The sequence below is a fragment of the Myotis davidii genome, unplaced genomic scaffold (genome assembly GCF_000327345.1).
Source record: "Myotis davidii unplaced genomic scaffold, ASM32734v1 scaffold339, whole genome shotgun sequence".
NCBI lineage: Eukaryota > Metazoa > Chordata > Mammalia > Chiroptera > Vespertilionidae > Myotis > Myotis davidii.
Window position 1 is genome coordinate 1,943,855 of NW_006290778.1, and position 19,040 is coordinate 1,962,894.

General features: G+C 40.6%; 1 protein-coding gene across 1 annotated transcript in view; it reads right to left on the bottom strand.

Annotated features, from left to right (window-relative positions):
• Window positions 1-19,040, bottom strand: part of DNAH6 (dynein, axonemal, heavy chain 6) — a 219,792-nt gene that overhangs the window by 31,127 nt on the left and 169,625 nt on the right. Inside the window, 5 exon segments of the mRNA XM_015564106.1 lie at window positions 1,011-1,201; window positions 3,652-3,824; window positions 9,213-9,348; window positions 15,361-15,594; window positions 18,824-19,003. Coding sequence (XP_015419592.1) covers window positions 1,011-1,201; window positions 3,652-3,824; window positions 9,213-9,348; window positions 15,361-15,594; window positions 18,824-19,003 — 914 coding nt within the window.

Here is a 19,040-nt window from a genome sequence, read left to right on the forward strand (position 1 = left end):
CTCGCTCTCTTGTCTTTTGAATTAATAGGGTCAGTCTTCTAGGTTGCATTCAGCCCGGCAGGTTTTTTTTTTTTCCTGATAGACCCAAGGAATTATCTACAAATTCCCATTCATAGTAAAAAGGCATTTTAGAGGATATTGTGAAAAATGTATTCTCCTTTTTAAAAATATATTTTATTGATTTTAACAGAGAGGAAGGGAGAGGAATAGAGAGTTAGAAACATTGATGAGAGAGAAACATCGACCAGCTGCCTCCTGCACACCCCCCTACTGGGGATGTGCCCGCAACCAAGGTACATGCCCTTGACCGGAATCGAACCTGGGACCTTTCAGTCCGCAGGCTCACGCTCTATCCACTGAGACAAACTGGTTAGGGCTGTTTTTCTTCGTTTTTAAACATTTTTTTCCTGGCCTTTCCATGCACCTGGTTTTATTTTATTGTGTGCCTAAGATTTTGTGTTTCTGCAGACAACATTTACATTTTTTCCTGGTAGACAGCTAGAGATAATATAAACAGGGATCACCTTAACCTCTTCAAGTAGTTTATTTCTTACTTGGTCTTAGTCCTTTTAATGCACAAGTTTAAATTTCCCCTTGCCTCTGTTACTGAACGGAGTAGAGGCTCATGCGTAAGATGAGAAGAATACAACCTAAGGAGCTATGGATTTTTTTTGCACATTTGAGCACGGGGAGGAAACTATAATCCTCTTACAGTTACATTAAAAATGTCTTAAATAACAAGTAAGTTTTAGTCACTATTCCACTAGATTATCAGACTTCAACATTTTAAATCATCTCCCTTTCTCAAATAAAATTTACATATACTTTTATGATTTTGACCCCATTTTAACAACATAGTTAGCTAAATATTAAGGTTTCTTAATTTATTTAGTAAGGGTTACCTTAATTTATTTAGTAAGGAATTCATGCTCCATAGAAGAAATAAAAAGGGAAACTTTTATCAAGGAGATATTCATATGAGTTGCTGAATCTGCACAAGGAGAACTTACCGTTCCGAGTATCCTCTGTCCCGGGCAAACCTCTGGAATGCGCCCATGGGATCGGAGCCCGTGCTTAAGATGAATATGAGGGGAGTGTTGTGGGACATATCTTGATACAGAGTCGGCAGGTCCATAGGCGGCGTCTCTATAAAGCGTTTCCCAAGATTTTCTATGACAAAATCTGTAAGAGCAAAAACCACCTGAAAGGTGAAAAGGCGAAAAGAAAAACACATTTAAAAAAGTGTTGGTTGAGTATCTTTCATAATTTTACTCTGTTTCCCCTCAGCTTCTCAGAGGCCGGTGCCCTGTCCTTTGACCTCATTCTCTCTTGGTTGGGTATATTTCTTCCTGTGGATCAACTTGGTGAACTTGTACACCACCCAACTGCTGACAGCCGTGCTTCTCCTGACTGCACTGAGCAGGATAAAGTATTACACGAGAGGAACGTCCCCCATCAGTCCGTCTATCTGTACACCTGCGGTTTCCCCATCCTCGCCTCCTTTTGTTCCATCCCTCTTGCATTCTCAGGGACTTAACTTTCAGTCCTTCCACTGACTCCTGCATGATTGACCTCTCCCGCTCTCCATGATCTCCCTATCACCATCCAATTAGGCTCCATTGTCTCTTATTCTTAAAAGCCAAACGAGAGAGCCTTCCCTTGATTGCAGTGCCCTGCCAGCTACTGTTTCATTTCTTTGCTTCCCGTTCACAAGCCAGTTTCTCAGAGGAATTGACTCCGTATGCTGTCCACCATCTTCATTTCTTATCTACTCATCATCCTCTTCTGACCTCTCTCAGGAACCAGCCCCAGTTCTGATGCTCAGATCCCTGGCCGGGCCACTTTCTACACCAGTGTGTTCCCTTCACCGACCTCCCCCGAGCCAACTTAACCCTTTTCTGCTCTTGCAGACCATGGCTCTCCAGAGCCCAAATGGAGTCTTTGTTTGGGATAGAAAAAGGTGTCCTTTTACGAGATATTTGTGCCCCCAAACTGCCATGATAAATATACAAACCTAACCTGCCATGCCTACAATGTGAATGGCTGCCTTAAAGGTGGGGCAGGCCACATCTTTTTCACAGCTGTAGGCAGTAGCAGGATTTAATGTTACCTCTCCCTGAGGTGTTGACAACTGTCCAAACAAGTCTCACCATGTTTTCATTGGGGGTGGAGGTGGGAGAGACATGTTGTTTGGATTTGAATGGCACCCCAATCTGGCCACACTGGGAAAAGATGGTCACATGCTCGCCCACCTAAGTGTGGCTATATTGTGGTGCTGACTGTAAAGGTGGCGTGGCCCAGAGGGACAGCTTTGAGACAGGGCCGAGGGGCCTGGAAGTTTGTTCCACTGCGTGACTAAGTATAATTCCAGAGTACATTTCTTTATTATTTTTATTTAAAATATTTTCAAAGATATGAGCTATTTATTTGCTTTTTACTTTGAAAAAAAAATGCTCATAAAGTTTACAGTAAATGACCACAAGACAAAGAACCAGTAATTTATTTCTTGAGGGCTATCTATCTATCTATCTATCTAAGCCTAAGTGACCATTATGACTGGACAACTGGATGACTGGCCGGTAGTTATTACACACACTGACCACCAGGGACCAGACGCTCAACATAGGAGCTGCCCCCCTGGTGGTCAGTGCACAGCCAACCTCTGCAGTCCCTCCCCCTGGCCAAACTCCCACGGTCCCTCCTCTTGACTGGCCGGCCCAGATCAGCCCCGATTGCCCACCAGGCCGAGGGACCCCACCCGTGCATGAATTTGTGCACCAGGTCTCTAGTGTAAATATAAAAGTGGTAACATGCTCATGAAATGCTCTTGAATTTAAAAAGTTGGAGAAATATTTTTCTGGAAAATAGGTCACTTTATTAGTATTATATAGAGATCTAGGATTCTGATAGCTTTATTAATGAAAAATCAAACACTATGGGTTACATGCACAATTTCTCATGTCTCTGAACTAATTTTCTTTTCTTTTTTTAAAAAATATATTTTATTGATTTTTCACAGAGAGGAAGGGAGAGAGATAGAGAGAGTTAGAAACATCGATGAGAGAGAAACATTGATCAGGTGCCTCCTGCACACCCCCCACTGGGGATATGCCTGCAACCAAGGTACATGCCCTTGACCAGAATCGAACCTGGGACCCTTCAGTCTGCAGGCCGACGCTCTAACCACTGAGAAAAACAGGTTAGGGCAGAACTGATTTTCTTTATGAAACATTTTAAACAAGTGGAAATAAGTTTGTATAAAACACACCCTTGGTTAGGCTCTAATCTACATAATGTATACCCAGAAATACATATATATCCAAGAACACGGTTAAGTACATGGAATACAGAAAGGAGATGAATCAGGTAAAGAAATAGAGCCAAGGTTTCCTGTGGAATTTGCTTGGTTTTTCTGTCTTTTGATTTGCTTTAGTGCTATTTGTCTCTCCAGTGGAATGTAAGGTTTATGATTCTCAGGTGGAGGACGAGGCAATACAATAGAAGTGCGTGTGTACACATGCCAGCCTGCAAATGTGTGTCTCACTACCATGGCTAACAAATAAATCTTATTAGTTCATGGATCATAACTAGTTGGTGAGCTTTAGTAGAAATAGTTATAACACAGTTCTTTAGTTAAAAAAAAAACCTTACCTTTTCTTCTTTACAACACTTAACAAGAATTAGCTTATGGAAAGAGCTTAACTTTGAAAGCCACGATTCATAGATTTCCAACTCCACTTTCTGTTTCAGAAGTTGTTCCTCTTCTTCCCCTACTGTGGGATAGTTTGTCAAATCCTGTGAGTTAATGAAAGTCTCAAAAGATCCTGGAAACATAATTTAAAAATATGCCTTATTTAGAGTTGTTTTGACTTTTAAATTAAGTAAATATATTTGGTAATTTAGAAATCTCTACATTTACTATCAATTCTTTCTATGAATGTAAATATACTGATATCCCCCTATCCAGACTAATTAAAGAGCAAAGAAATTAAAACTGGATCAGAAAATATTCAACAGAAACCCACTTACAAAAAGCAAAGCGAAATAAATAATAGAGAGGTTACAATAAAAGGATGCATAGAAATACATTAATCACATGTGAACAAAAAGAAAGCTGAGGTGATAAGAGTAACATTGGACAAGTTAGAATTCAAGGCAAATGTAATTAAATGGGACAAAAGAGGTTATAGCAAAATTCAAACCTCATAATAAAGCACAATAAAATGAACCTATATGTTCCAGATAATAGTATAAGAATATATCCCTCACTGCTGGAGGTAGAGTTTGAAAAAGTAGAAAAAGAATTGTGGTAGGAAATAATACACCATTATTAGTCTGTGACAGATGAAGCAAATTAAAAATTCTGGCCTACATAATATAAATAATATATGACTAAATTGACAATCTACACAACTTTATGCCCTGATAAGCATTAATACATTGCTCCCCCTCACCCTTGGAATAGTTATAAGAAATGGACTTGCATTTCACGTACTATAACCCTTGCAATGGTTATAGCATGCAGTAAAATTAGCGTTGAAATTCCTGTTGATACAAGGTGCACAGTATGCTGGGAGCTCTCGGCAAGCCAACACAGCAAGTGACAAAACAGGTTCCTACAGTCAAACATTAGGCAGAATAGTTGGCTTATATTCCATGCTATAAAGCCACTTTCTCCAGCTGGTCTGCTGGGACTTTTCTCTGAGGGCCTAATAACTGCAATCAGAGTTATTGACAGAAATTTAGTGACACGTTAAGACCATGGCCTTGAAGAAGGGTGCACCTCAAGACTTCTAGTTTCTATATGGAATAAAGACAATTCCATGGCATGAGACCACAGGGTTCATTCAGCATACCGCAGTGCTCTTTGGTTGAAGGTGGCTGCATTATTCTAAAAACCAAGTAATGGAAACATTTATTCCAAAGGGAGTTCTTTTTTTCTTGAGGTTATTGTACAACCAACCAAGGCTTTGGCTAATAAGACAAGACAGCATATTTTAAATGATAACTCAACTAATAGGACATGAAACACTTAGAGACCATCAAAGACAAAAGATTAAGGCAATTAGGAAGCTTTTGAAAGTAAGAATGACATTGGAATGATTAAACTTGAGCTACAAAGATCTAAAGTTCACATTTAGAGCACAAGCCATACTATTACACATGTATAAACCTTCACAATCCTGTAGGATTTCCAGAATAAATCTTGAAATTTTACAAATGAGAGCAGGAAAATAGCTTTAAATTGTTGAAATTTTCATCCCAATTGACAGGGTAACACAATGCTTTTTATTCAAAAATGATAAGTTGTTCTCAGAATTACTTTGCCTTTCAATTTCTCTCTTTCTTTGCCTCTGTGTTTATGAGGCTTCATCTATTCCTTTCTGCTTTGGGTTTGTTTGCAAATGTTCATCTCTAGGCTTCTCCTATGAGTGTTTTTTCTTTTTATGTTCTACCTCTAATGCTAACTATCTTGTTAAACTGGTCCACAATATAGAAACATAATTTCTATTTGATGTAGTTATTGAAGAACATTTTATTTTTTCTAGTCTTTATTCAGAAATCAGATAAGCATATTAAGATCCCAGAAATTCTGGTCCATGTAGACTTTAAATCACCACAATTACTGGGTACACAAAGAACAGGAACAAGACAGTGTCTGCTTTCACCACTTTTATTCAACATAGACTGGAAGTCCTAATCAGTGATCAGATAAGGAAATATAAAAGGCATCCAAATTGGAAAGGAGGAAGTAAAACTATCACTATTTGCAGATGACATGATATTGTACATAGAAAACCCTAAAGACTCCACCAAAAAGCTACTAGATTTAATAAATGAAGTTGGCTATGTAGCAGGATACAAAATTAACACTCAGAAATCTATGGCTTTTTTATATACCAACTAGAGGCCTGGTGCACGGCATTTTTATACACTAGTAATGAACTCTCAGAAAGAGAAACTAAAAAAAAAATCCTACTAACTAGTGAAACAAAAGAAGTAAGATACTTAGAAATAAACTTAACTAAGGAGGTAAAAGACCTGTACTTGGAAAACTATAAGATGTTGAAAAAAGAGACAGAGGAAGATATAAACAAGTAGAAGAATATACCATGTCCATGGATTGGTAGAATCAATATCATTAAAAATGTCCATATTGCCCAAAGCAATCTACAGATTCAATGCAATCCTTATTAAAATACCAACAGCATATTTCACAGACCTAGAACAAATACTCCAAAAATTTATATGGAACCCAAAATGGACTCTGAATAGTTACAGCAATCTTGAGAAAGAATAACAAAGTTGGAGGGAGGAATCACAATACCAGATATCAAGTTATGGTACAAAGCCACTGTGCTCAGAATAGCCTGGTACTGGCACAAGAACAGGCATATAGATCAATGGATAAGAACAGAGAATCCAGAAATTGATCCAAGACTTTATGTTCAATTATTATTTGACAATGGTGATAAAAACATGCAACGAAGTAAAGACAGTCTCTTCAATAAATGGTGTTGGGATAATTGGACAGGTACATGCAAAAAACTGAAACTAGACCACCAACTTATACCACACACAAGAATAAACTCAAAATGAATAAAAGATTCAAATGTAAGTCATGAAACCATAAAAATCTTAGAAGAAAATGTAGGCAACAAAATATCAGATATCTCACAGAGCAGAATTTTCACTGATGTATCGCTTAGGACAAGAGAAACAAAAGAAAAAATAAACAAATAGGACTACATAAAAATAAAAAGCTTTTGTAGAGCTAAAGAAAACAGTGTCAAAATGAAAAGGGAGTCCACTGTATGGGAGAACATATTTGCCAATGATACATCTGATAAGGAATTAATTTCCAAAACACATAAAGTACTCATACAACTCAACAAAAGGAAGATAATCCAATTAAAATACGGGCAGAAGACCTGAATAGACACTCTCTAAAGAGGAATACAAATAGCCAAGACCCATATGAAAAAATGCTCAATATCACTAATCATCAGAGAGATGAAAATTAAAATGACAATGAAGTATCACCTTGCACCTGCCAGAATGGCTATCATCAATAAATCAGTAAACAACAAATGCTGGTGAACCCTTGTGTTCTGTTGTTGGGAATGCAGACTGGTACAGCCACTATGAAAAACAGTATGTAGTTTCCCCAAAAAATTAAAAATGGAATTGCCATTTGTCCCAGTGATCCCACTTCTAGGAATATATCCTGACAAGCCAGAAACACCAATCAGAAAGAATATATGCACCCCTATGTAAATAGCAGCATTATTTACCATAGTTAAGATCTGGAAACAGCCCAAATGCTCATCGGTAGATTCATGTATTAAAAAATTGGAACATTTACACAATGGACTATAATACAGCTGTAAAAGAAAGGATCTTTTACTCTTTGAAAATGGAGGGACTTGGAGAGTATTATGCTAAGCAAAATAAGCCAGTCAGAGAAAGACAAGTATCACATGATCTCTCTTACATGTGGAATCTAATGAACAAAATAAACTGATGAACAAAAAAGATCCAGAGACCTGGAAGCAGGCAACGGACTGAAGTATTTCAGAGGGAAGGAGGGTGGGTGCGATGAGTTCAACCAATGAACTTATACATATATTCATAGCGCGTGGACAGACAATTGTGCAGAGAAGGCCTGGGGATGAGAAGAGAGCAGGGTGAAGGGGTAAATGAGGGAGAAAGAGGGACATCTGTAACACTCTAAACAAAGATAAATTTTAAAAAAAAATCAACAGAATCCCACTAAAGATACACCAAAAACATGAGAATGACACAAGAGTTGAAAATGAATAGTGTAGAATATAATATGCCAACCAAGAGAAACCTGCTGTAGTAATGTTAACATTAAAAAATATATTTTAAGGCAAATATAACTATTTAGAATAAAGAGAAATACTCTTTAATAAAAAAGAAACAATTTACTAGGAAGATGATAATCCTAAATCTATTTGTATTAACCACCATAATTTCACAAAATATGGGAAAAATTCCAGAATTTCAAAGAGAAATTGTCAGTCATAATGGTATACCTTAATTTACCTGTCTTAGAAACTGACAGATCAAATATAAAAACCATCACTAAAGTAAACACAATAAATTTTGATAGACCTTGAGGATATTATGCTACGTGAAATGTCAGCCAGAGATAGACAAATACCGTATGATCTCACTTATATATATATCTTAAATAAACCGCAAAGCAACAACTTCCCAGCTGCCAAGCTTATAGATATGAGAACAGATTAGTAGTAGCCAGAGGAGGGGGTGGATGAGTGGTCAAAATGGGTGAAGGGAGCCAGAAAGTACAAACTTCCAGTTATAAAATAAGTAAGTTCTGTGGGTCTAAGGTACAGCCTGGTAACTATAGTTAATGATACTGTATTGTATATTTGCAAGTTGCTAAGAGAGTAAATCTCAAAAGTTCTCATCACACACAAAAATTCTGTAATTATGCTTGGTGGTGGGTGTTAACTAAACTTATGGAGTCTTGCATCCAAGGAATGTCAGATATGGAATATTTTACATAAACCGAAGTCTAAATAAATTACAAAGAATCAATATTATGCAGACTAGGCATGTAATTTTTATAATTGAATTAAATTATTAATAAAAAGATAGTCCCAAATATCCTAAATGCTTTAGAATTAAAGAGTGTAATTTTAGAATTAAAAGGGGGTACATATTAAAAGTTGTGGAGGAAAATTAATATAGAATGTTATAATCAGAGCAGTCATTACCTCTGGGGAAAGGGTAAGGGTCTTGTGAAGGAGTATGAGGGGATTTTGGGAGGCTGGGACTGTTCCAGTTCTTGATTTTTGTGTACTGGTCCATTAAGTGTAGTCAGTTTTTGAGAAACAAATTGTAAAATTTTGATTTGGTACACTTTTCCATATGCACGTTATATTTCAATAAAAAGAGATGCAGCTAAAGCAACACTTAGAGGCAAATGTATATACCCTTAAAATGGATATAATAGTAAATATGAAATATTGAAAATTCATGGGCTAAGCCTTCAACTCAAGAAATTGGGGAAACAAGTAATTAGTAATTTCTTAACAATGAAGAAATTTCCTAGAGGAAAAATATGGATATTGCAGAAAAGGTTAAAAGAGACGATAAAGTTAGGACTGGTGAGCCTGTTTACAAACCCTGATAGCAGATCCTTTTTCCATATTACATACCTAATTGTATGCAAACAGGATGTGACAACATAAATTGCGTAAGTCCTTTAAAAACTGGAAATGATTCTTCTAAGTCATAGCATGAGTACCACACCTGAGTAAGCAGCCAGGGAACTTCAGGCTTAGGTGGGCGTTCCTGTTATAAGACAGAAAGAAAATGAGTAATGATTCACAAAGACAGCCACAAAATATGCTTTCACCTTGTCTAAGTGAAAAATCAAGCTCTAACAGCATGTTAAAAATAACCATTTACCTAAGAGAAGTAATAAGCTACGGTGAAATAGAAATGGTGTGGGATCTATTCTACCTGTAGACCTTTGCACAGAAGTGCAGCTGATGAAAGCCTTCAGGTTGACATTGCCGAAAGCAGCTGATCTGGTGAAGAATTAGCATTAAATCTGTTAACGCTACTTCCAGCCTGTTCTCCAACACACACTAGTCTCTCCCGACCCCCAAGTATTCTTACGGTTAATGATCTTTTTTTTCTGAAGATCTAGTCTCCAAATCAAATTTCCAGATGTTCTCACCTCTAGGAAATGGGAAAAAGTGAGTAGAAGACTAATATCAATAGCAAGACAAAGGGCAATCTTATTCTAGCTTAGTTGAGTGTATGTCTAAGCACTTCATATATCCCTAGAAATTTCTGGGAAAAGTATTATGCCATCTGGTGGTAGTCCATGAAGCACTTTCATGTGAGTAAACAGTTTTAAAAGAGACAGAAACAGCTGTGATTACAGACTGACACTGGTTCTTCGAAAATTTCATGAATATTTGCCTGACATTCTATATGACACTTTACAAGAGCTTTATTGAGACACAATTCACACACCATTGCCCTTCCCCCATCTAGAGCATACAATCTAATGTATTTTAGTAAATTCACAGATATGTGCAACCATCACCACAGTTAATTTTAGAGCATTTTGCCTCTTCAACACCCCCATGTACCTTTTAGCTATTACCCTTCTATCTGCCCACGCCTCCCAGCCCCAAACAACTACTACACTGCGCTCTGTCTCTGTAGATTTGTCTATTCTGGACACTTCATATAAGTCAAATTTTATAATATCTGGTATTTTGTGACTGACTTCTTTCACTGAGCTTAATGTTTTCAAGGTTTATTCATGCTTCAATTAAATAACATTCCATTGTCTAGGTTTCATTTATCCACTCATCGGCTGATGGACATTTGGGTTGTTTCTACGTTGTGGCTATTATGAATAATGCTGCTATGAATGTTCATGCCCAAATTTTTCTATGAACATCTGTTTTCTCTTTGGTATATACCTAGAGGTGGCATTGCTGCATCTTATGGTACTTCGATGTTTAATTATTTGAGGGCCTGCCAGGTTGTTTTTCAAAGAAGCGGCACCTTTTTTGCTCTCACCAACAGTTTATGAGGGATCTAATTTCTCCACATCCTCACCAACACTAGTTATTGCCTGTCTTTTAAAAAATTATTATTATAGCCATTCTACTGAGTGTGAAGTGGTATCTCACAAATGCGGTTTTGATTTGCATTTCCCTGATGAATAATAATGTCAAGCATCTTTTCATGTGCTTAGTATATCCTCCTTGGAGAAATATCTCCTTAGGTCCTTCCTCTATTTTTAAATTAGGTCATTTGTCTTTTTATTATGGAGTTGTAAGAGTTCTTTATATATTCTAGATACAAATCCTTTATCAACTATTATTTGCAAATATTTTCTCCCATTCTGTGGGTTGTCTTTTCATTTTCTTGATAGTGTCCTTTGAAGCAAAAATATGTTTATTTATTTTTATTTTGTATTTTTTTGTTAATCCTCACCCAATTTTTTCCATTGATTCTTAGAAAGTGGAAGGGAGGAGAGAGGGGAAGAGAGAGAGTGAGAGAGAGACATCGATATGAGAGACCCATCAATTGTTTGCCTCCCACGTGCACCCCCTACCAGGGCTGGGGATTAAACCTGCAACCCAGGTCTATGTGCCCTTGACCGGGAATCGAACCTGCGATCCTTCAGTGCTTGGGCCGATGCTACAACCATTGAGCAACACCGGCCAGGGCAAAAACATGTTTCTTTTTGATGAAGTCCACTTTATTATTTTCCTTTGTTGCTCATGCTTTTGGTAACACATCTAAGGATCCATTGTGAAATATCTGGTCTTGAGGCTAGTGTGCTTAGTGGTTAGAGCATCAGCCTGCACACCAAAGGGTCGCAGGTTTGATTTCCGGTCAAGGGCATGTACTTGGGTTGCAGGTTTGATCCCTAGCCTCAGTCGGGGTACATGGGGGAAGCAAGCAATCAATGTGTCTCTCTCATATGTCTCTCTCTCTCTCTCTCTCTCTCTCTCTCTCTCTCTCTCTCTCTCTCTCTCTCTCTTTCTCTCTTCAGCTCCACTCTCTAAAAATAAACAGAAAAATATCCGCAGGTGAGGTTTAACTAAAAGAAAAAAAGAAAGAAATCCGTGTTCATGAGAATTTACTCATATGTTTTCTATTAAGAATTGTAGGTCTTATATTTAGATCTTTGGTCCATTTTAAGTTAAATATGGTGTGATGTCAGGTTTGCATGTGACTATCCAGTTGTCCCAGCACTATTTGTTGAGAAGATAGCTTTTCCCAATAAACTGTCTTGGCCTCTTGTCAAAAATTGCTTGACCACAATCATATGATTTTATTTCTGGATTCTCAAATTTGATTCAATTTATCTGTAGACCTATCTTTATGCTAGACATACTGTCTTGATTACTGCTGCTTTGTAGTAAGCTTTGGGGTTAGGATCCTTTGCAATTCCACATGAATTTTAGAATAAGCTTGTCAATTTTTACAAATAAGGCAGCTGGGGTTCTGTTAGGAACTGTATTGAATTTGTAGCTCAATTTGGGGATATTGCCATCCTAACGATATATTTTTTTAAAATATATTTTATTGATTTTTTTGCAGAGAGGAAGGGAGAGAGCTAGAGAGTTAGAAACATCGATGAGAGAGAGACATCGATCAGCTGCCTCCTGCACATCTCCCACTGGGGATGTGCCCGCAACCCAGGTACATGCCCTTGACCGGAATCGAACCTGGGACCTTTCAGTCTGCAGGCCGACGCTCTATCCACCGAGCCAAACCGGTTTCGGCTGCCATCCTAACGATATTAAGTATCCAATCCATGAACATGGGATGTTTCTCCATTTATTTAGGCCCTCTAATGTCTTTCAACATGTTTTATAGTTTTCAGATTATGTTTTTGAACTTCCTTGGTTACATTTATTTCTAAGTATTTTATTCTTTCTGATGCCACTGTAAGTAGAATTGTTTTCTCAATTTCACTTTCATTCTTGTTCATTGCAAGTGTACAGAAGAAATACAAATTAGTTCCATATATTGATTCTGTACTCTAATAGCATGTTAAAAATAACTATTTACCTAAGAGAAGTAATAAGCTACAGTGAAATAGAAATGGTGTGGGATCTATTCTACCTGTAGACCTTTGCACAGAAGATCTATTCTACCTGTAGAATAGATCTGTACAAGTTCTTGCTGAACTTGTTTATTAATTCTAATAGGTTTTTTTAGTAGGTTCTTTAGTGTTTCCTATATACAAAATCATGTCATTTGCAAATGGAGATAGTTTTATTTCTTTTCCAATCTGGATGCCCTTTATTTCATTTTCTTGCCAATTGACCTGAGGAGAATCTCCAGTTCAATGTCAAAAAGGAGTGATTAGAGTATGACATCCTGTCTTGTTTCTGATCTCAGGGGGAAAGCACCCAGGCTTTCACCATGAAGTGTGACACACCCTTCACACTAGCTGTGGGTTTTTGTACACACCCTTTATCTAGTCAAGCAAGTTCTCTTCTATTTCTAGTTTGAGTGTTTTTATGACAAAAGGTTGTTGGGTTTTGTCAAATGCTTTTTCTGTGTTTACTAAGATGATCATGTGGTTTTCCTTTTTTATTCAATTTTTTAAAATTATATTTTTATTGATTTTAGAGAGGAAGGGAGAAGGAGAGATAGAAACATCAATGATGAGAATCATCGATCAGCTGCCTACTGCATGCCCCCTAATGGGGATCGAGCCTGCAACCCGGACATATGCCCTTGACTGGAATTGAACCCAGGGACCTTCACTCCATAGGCTGATGCTCTATTCACTGAGCATCAAACCAGCTAGGGCTCTTTTTTTTTTTTATTCTATTGACTTATTAATCTATTGATATGAACCACTTATTTTTTTTTTATGTAAAAGAGGTTTTTTTAAAATATATTTTATTGATTTTTTACAGAGAGGAGGGGAGAGAGATAGAGAGTCAGAAACATCGGGGTGATGTGCCCACAACCCAGGTACATGCCCTTGACCGGAATCGAACCCGGGACCCTTCAGTCCGCAGGCCGACGCTCCATCCACTGAGCCAAACCGGTTTCGGCTGATATGAACCACTTATGATAAAAATGGAAAATATAAGTATTAAGATACTAGTAACTAAGTGAGTAAAGTAACTTAGATAAAAGATATCCCCAAACACATTTCTGAAACAAAATCTTTTCTTCCTTGTGATGGAAAAAAAAAGATAGGTTAATTTAAAGAAACCCACAATATTTGAGAAGTTTCTGAAGATGATTTCTGGATAACGTTAAGCTTTGACTTTGATGGTATTTAAAATATCTTTAATTTCTTTTTTGAAATATGTTTTTCATGAGAAGTAACAGGTGGTACTGGAATGGACATGGGCTTTGGGAATTTAGACGCAGGTTTGAATCAGACTCGTTCACGCATCAGTTATATAACTTTGGCAAGTTCTTGAGGTTCCCCGAGTCTTGGGAAGACTATAAACAAGGCTGACAGGAGTGTTGTGAGGACAGAAGGGCCTGGCTGAGTGACCAACTAGCAGGCAGCAGTAGAGGAAACACTGGCATATGTGGGAGGTAACAGGGCAAGCTCTACAGACCGCGAGGCTCCAAATCCTGGCTCCAAACCCCTATTAAGTACAGGTGTGGGATCGTGACAAGTCATTTAACCTCTCTGTGCCTAATTATCTTACTTGCAGGCTAGAGATAAAATTAGGAACTCACATAAGAGGAATACTGAGAGTAATAAATGAGTTGATCGACTTCCATAGCTAGCCCTTGGCAAGTATTAACTGTGATTACGAAGTTAAGATAGCATTGATAGAATGTCTATACATGCAAGATGGGTGGGGGTTGGGGAGGCAGGATCACCTGGTGGGAAGGTCTTGCTTGGGCTTGTCCTGGGAGCATAGGGCACTGGGAGTCAAATAAAAGCATAAAGTCCGACTTCCCGGGGATACACTCAGGCTCAATGCTGGCAAACAGGGGCCATTATCATGTCTGCAGGGGCCAAGGGTGGGGCTCAATGGTGGCAGAAAGAGCCAAGAGTTTAGAATGGGGCTGGATGGAGTTGCAGGCAGGAGTTGGGGAGGCGATGGCTTAATTCAGGGGCCACCAGCTGTGTTGTATGTGGATGAGTCAGTCCAGCTTAAGTGGCTGGAGCAAGTGAGATAAAAGGATGAACATGAAGAAGGACACTGTAGCAGAACTCGTATTACAGTATTACAGAAGGTGACAATCAAGTTCTATTACTACCATACTTTATAACGAAAGATGCATCCAGGAGGAAATAGAAGGTCATGATTTCATCAATAGTATCATCAAATCTATGAATTACAACTTTTATTACATTTTAACTCTTCATATTTGTAAAATGGTCAACTTTTAAAAAATATATTTTTATTGACTTCAGAGAGGAAGGAAGAGGGCGAGAGAGATAGAAATATCAATGATGAGAGAGAATCATTGTTAGGCTGCCTCCTGCACGCCCCACACTGGGGATCAAGCCTGCAGCCCAGGCATGTGCCCTTGACTGGGAATCGAACCGTAACCTCCTGGCTCATAGGTTGGCGCTCAACCACTGAGCCACGCTGGCTGGGATAAGATAGTTAAAAACATTCCCATCTTCAAACTCCCTGGTTACTCCCAACATCCCTTTTGTGTAGGTGAGGCTACTGCTGCTTAAAGAGGATAACTGTCCCATCACCCAGGGACAGAGCCTGGGCCTCCGGGCCCCCAGCGGCCCCACCCTGGGCCACATGGCCAAATGGGAGGTGCTTGTGGGCTCCAGATAGAGTAACATCTACAACCTGAACTTGAAACAGGTACCTTTTCTAATCCCGAAGAACCTCGGAGAAAGAAATTCCATTCAGCATCAGTTAAGCTTCCTTGCTGACGCATGATCTCAACACAGAGCATGAAGCTGTAGATGAGTTTATGTTGTTCAAAGAGTCCCCTCGAAACATTGGCATATGCAGTCAGGAGGGTCTGCTCCAGGAGTATGTCCATGCGCTCCTGCAGATTATCTGTCTTCTCAGAAGTTTCAATTGTTGTATTGAACAACTGTGGGAGAGAGGGCTCGGTCAGCGTCCCTGATTTCATTCCATTTCTGAGGAGGAGAAGCACATCTCTGCTCCTCACCTCCCTTCCCTCATATTCAGTGTACAAAGAGCAGCATAAGGCATGGGTACTGTGCTATGAAAAAGTCCAGAATTCACCCCACATTGGCATGTGATACTTATTTTCTGCATTCCGCCTTCTCTCCCCGTTCTTCAGAAATGGGCCAATGCCAACCCCCCAAAGGCATCATCTCGATGAGAGACAGAAAACACAGAGAAATGCAGGTGAGCCGGCAGAACCAGGGTTTCCATGACCTCAAGTTAGATTTCATAACTTGGGGTGAGCAATGCGAGGGTCAGGCCAGGTCATGTGCCCTCGTGGCCCTGTCCCAAGACAATTCTTAGGGAGTGTAAAGAGTGTGCTGGCATTTTCTTTGACATTTAAGAGGACCCAGTTTTAAAGGAGACTTCCTTCCCACCTATTTTCCACCTGGAGGTGCCCCACACTGCAAGGCCACCAGGAAGGCAGCAGAGATGGCGGCATGGAGGGCGTAGGCATGGGAGGGCCGTTTCCTGCAACCTACGAGTAGCATACGAGGAAGAGCTAAACATTCCGGAGGGCCCCATGCTGATTAAGGGAGCTTGAGCAGAGCCTCAACCATGCCCGTGGGCTGGGCTGGAAGTCACGGAGGAGGGGGCACTGCAGCAGAGACTGGGAGAGTCTCATGAGGGACTAGAAGGGTGTGTGGGATCCATCTCAAAAGATCCACAGCACAAGGGACAACGGGGCGAAATGATGGGCTTTGGCCTCAGGTGGCAGGCTGCTCTCGCCTGCTGGAGTCTGACTGCAGCCTCATCCATCCCCGTCTTCCTCTCGGGTGCTGGGGCCCATAGAATGCTTCATCAGTGTTTCATGAATTAAGAGTCTGTTCCCATCCCTCCGTAAACACACCATTGTGGTCTTCAAACAATTTTTTATGACCCTAGGACCTAGGGCCTAGGCCAGTGATGGCGAACCTATGACACGCGAACTCATTTTTTGGCTGATTTTTCTTTGTTAAATGGCACTTAAATATATAAAATAAATATCAAAAATATAAGTCTTTGTTTTACTATGGTTGCAAATATCAAAAAATTTCTATATGTGACATGGCACCAGAGTTAAATTAGGGTTTTTCAAAATGCTGACACGTCGAGCTCAAAAGGTTCGCCATCACTGGTCTAGGCCAAGCCTGGTTTTTCCTCTAGACATCCTGTTTTAACTCATAATAGGCAGAGCAAACGTGTTGGATACAAGACGGACACAAATTGTTTGCTGCTCTTTCCATTGAGGAATGGAGTCTAATGGAGTCTAAGTCCCGTCCTCTTGAATCTGGGCTGGCCTGGACTCAACTGACCAAGGACGGGCAGCAGAAGCGATGAGTCATGACATCCAAGGCTGGGCCGGAAGAAACCTCGAAGCTTTCGCCTTGGTTCTTAGGATGTTTGCTTTGGGGAGGTGCCCCCTCGGAACCCAGTGGCTGTGTTGTGAGAAGCCCAAGCCACATGGCGAGGCCAATGTGGGCCACTGCCGACTGCCCAGCCACGGGAGTGAGCCCATGTGTACGTCCGGCCTACTCGAGCCTCCAGACGGCGGCAGCCCCAGAAACAGGGTTCACCGGAGCAGGTGGCATCTGAGCTGGGAGGGCGGGAGTTCTGAACAGAGCGGGTGCGATCAACAGTCTGGGGGACGTGAATGACCGACTTGGCTGCTGCTGCGGAGTGCGGGGAAGTGTGGCTCGAAAGGTAGAACAGGCCCAGGTTGGATTTGGTGTCGGAGTGAGAACTGTGTTTGACGGGAAGTATCTGTGGAAATCCATTTCGGACCCCAGGGATGTGGAGCAGTGTTTTGAAACCACTGGGCAGAGGCTGGCCTGGCTTCCAGTGTGAGGGCCAGCCCTGCCTAAAGGAATCTGGCTGGTGACAGGAAGCAGTGTGCTGCAGGGACACACGGCGTAGCCACAGCTCTCTACCGTTTCCTACTGCGAGTGGCATATGTGGAGAGGCCTTTGTCCGTTGAGGTGTGTTATGGGTATGAGCACAGGTGATGAGAGAAGCGAACATAAGCTCAGCTGCTGTGTATAGAGAAAGCAACAATGTAAACGAGAGGGGGTGGGAGCTGTAGATGGTGGGCTGAGGAAGAGGCCTCTGGCAGCTGAGAGAACCTCGGGGGGTGACCAGAGGGACCATTCGGGGTGCTTGCCGAGTTTTGCTGTGTAGTGAGTGATGCAAAGTCTCTCCCCCCGGGAAATCGTCAGGTGAATTGACATCGCTTGTCAAAGATTTGTGACACTGAGTTTGCTTTGGGGAGATGTGGAGTGAGGGCTGAAAATAATCCTACTTACAAGACACCAGATAAAACCGAACTGTGAATATGAGATCACGTAGGGGGACCATACATAGAATTAGGAAGTCTTACAGGGAAACAGTGAGACTGGGAAAGGAACAGCCAATGAAATGAAATGAAAGCCAGGGGGAGGAGAGGCAGTTGTATAAAAGTCCTGGGAAAAAGACACAGACCAAGGAATTCACTTAAGTGCTGGCGGAGACTTGAGATATGACATGAAAAACTCTAACAGTGGAGAGGAAGCTGGTTTACTGCAGAGAAAGTATAAAGAAATAGCATGGAGCTGGGACTCTTACAAGAGAAAAAGCCCTGGCCGGTCTGGCTCAGTGGAAAGAGCATCAGCCCGTGGACTAAAGGGTTCTGGGGCGCGATTCTGGCCAAGGGCACGGACCTCGGTTGCAGGCTTGCTCCCAGACCCCGTTGTGGGTATACGGGAGGCAACCAATGAATGTGTCTCTCTCACATCATTATTTCTCTCTCTCTTACCCTCCCTTCCACTCTCTCTAAAAATCAATGGAAAAGTATTCTCAGGTGAGGATTAACAAGAGAGAGAGATAGAGAGAGAGAGAATGAGAGAGAGAGAGAGAGAGAGAGAGGGAAAGGCAGGCAAAGAGGGAAACAAGCTACTGAGTGGAGGAAGCCAAGAGAAAGCTTTCTTTCCTTCCCCCTCAGAGTGTTCTGAGCACACTGGGGACTCGAGTCTTTAGGCAGCTGGCCTCTGACCCCAAACTCATGGAGGACTTCAGCCCATAACTGGACCCCTGATTGTCCGAGGCAAGAAGAAACTCCACGGGGTTTCAAGGAGACCCAAGGAGATCACTTTCACTAGCGGCAGCGCCGCACTCACCTGTTTGAAATATTTTAAGGAGTACTGATACATGGGGTCTATTTCTGAGAGGCTCGCAATCACGAAGTACATGACGGAGCCTTGAGTGGCGACCGGCCGATACTTCTCTCGAGCAACGTTTATCATCACTTCAGTGGACTCTGCTTCCTTCAGCCTGCTTTTAATGGCACCAGAAGTGATCTGAATGAACACAGAAAACACGTTCTTAAGAGTCTGT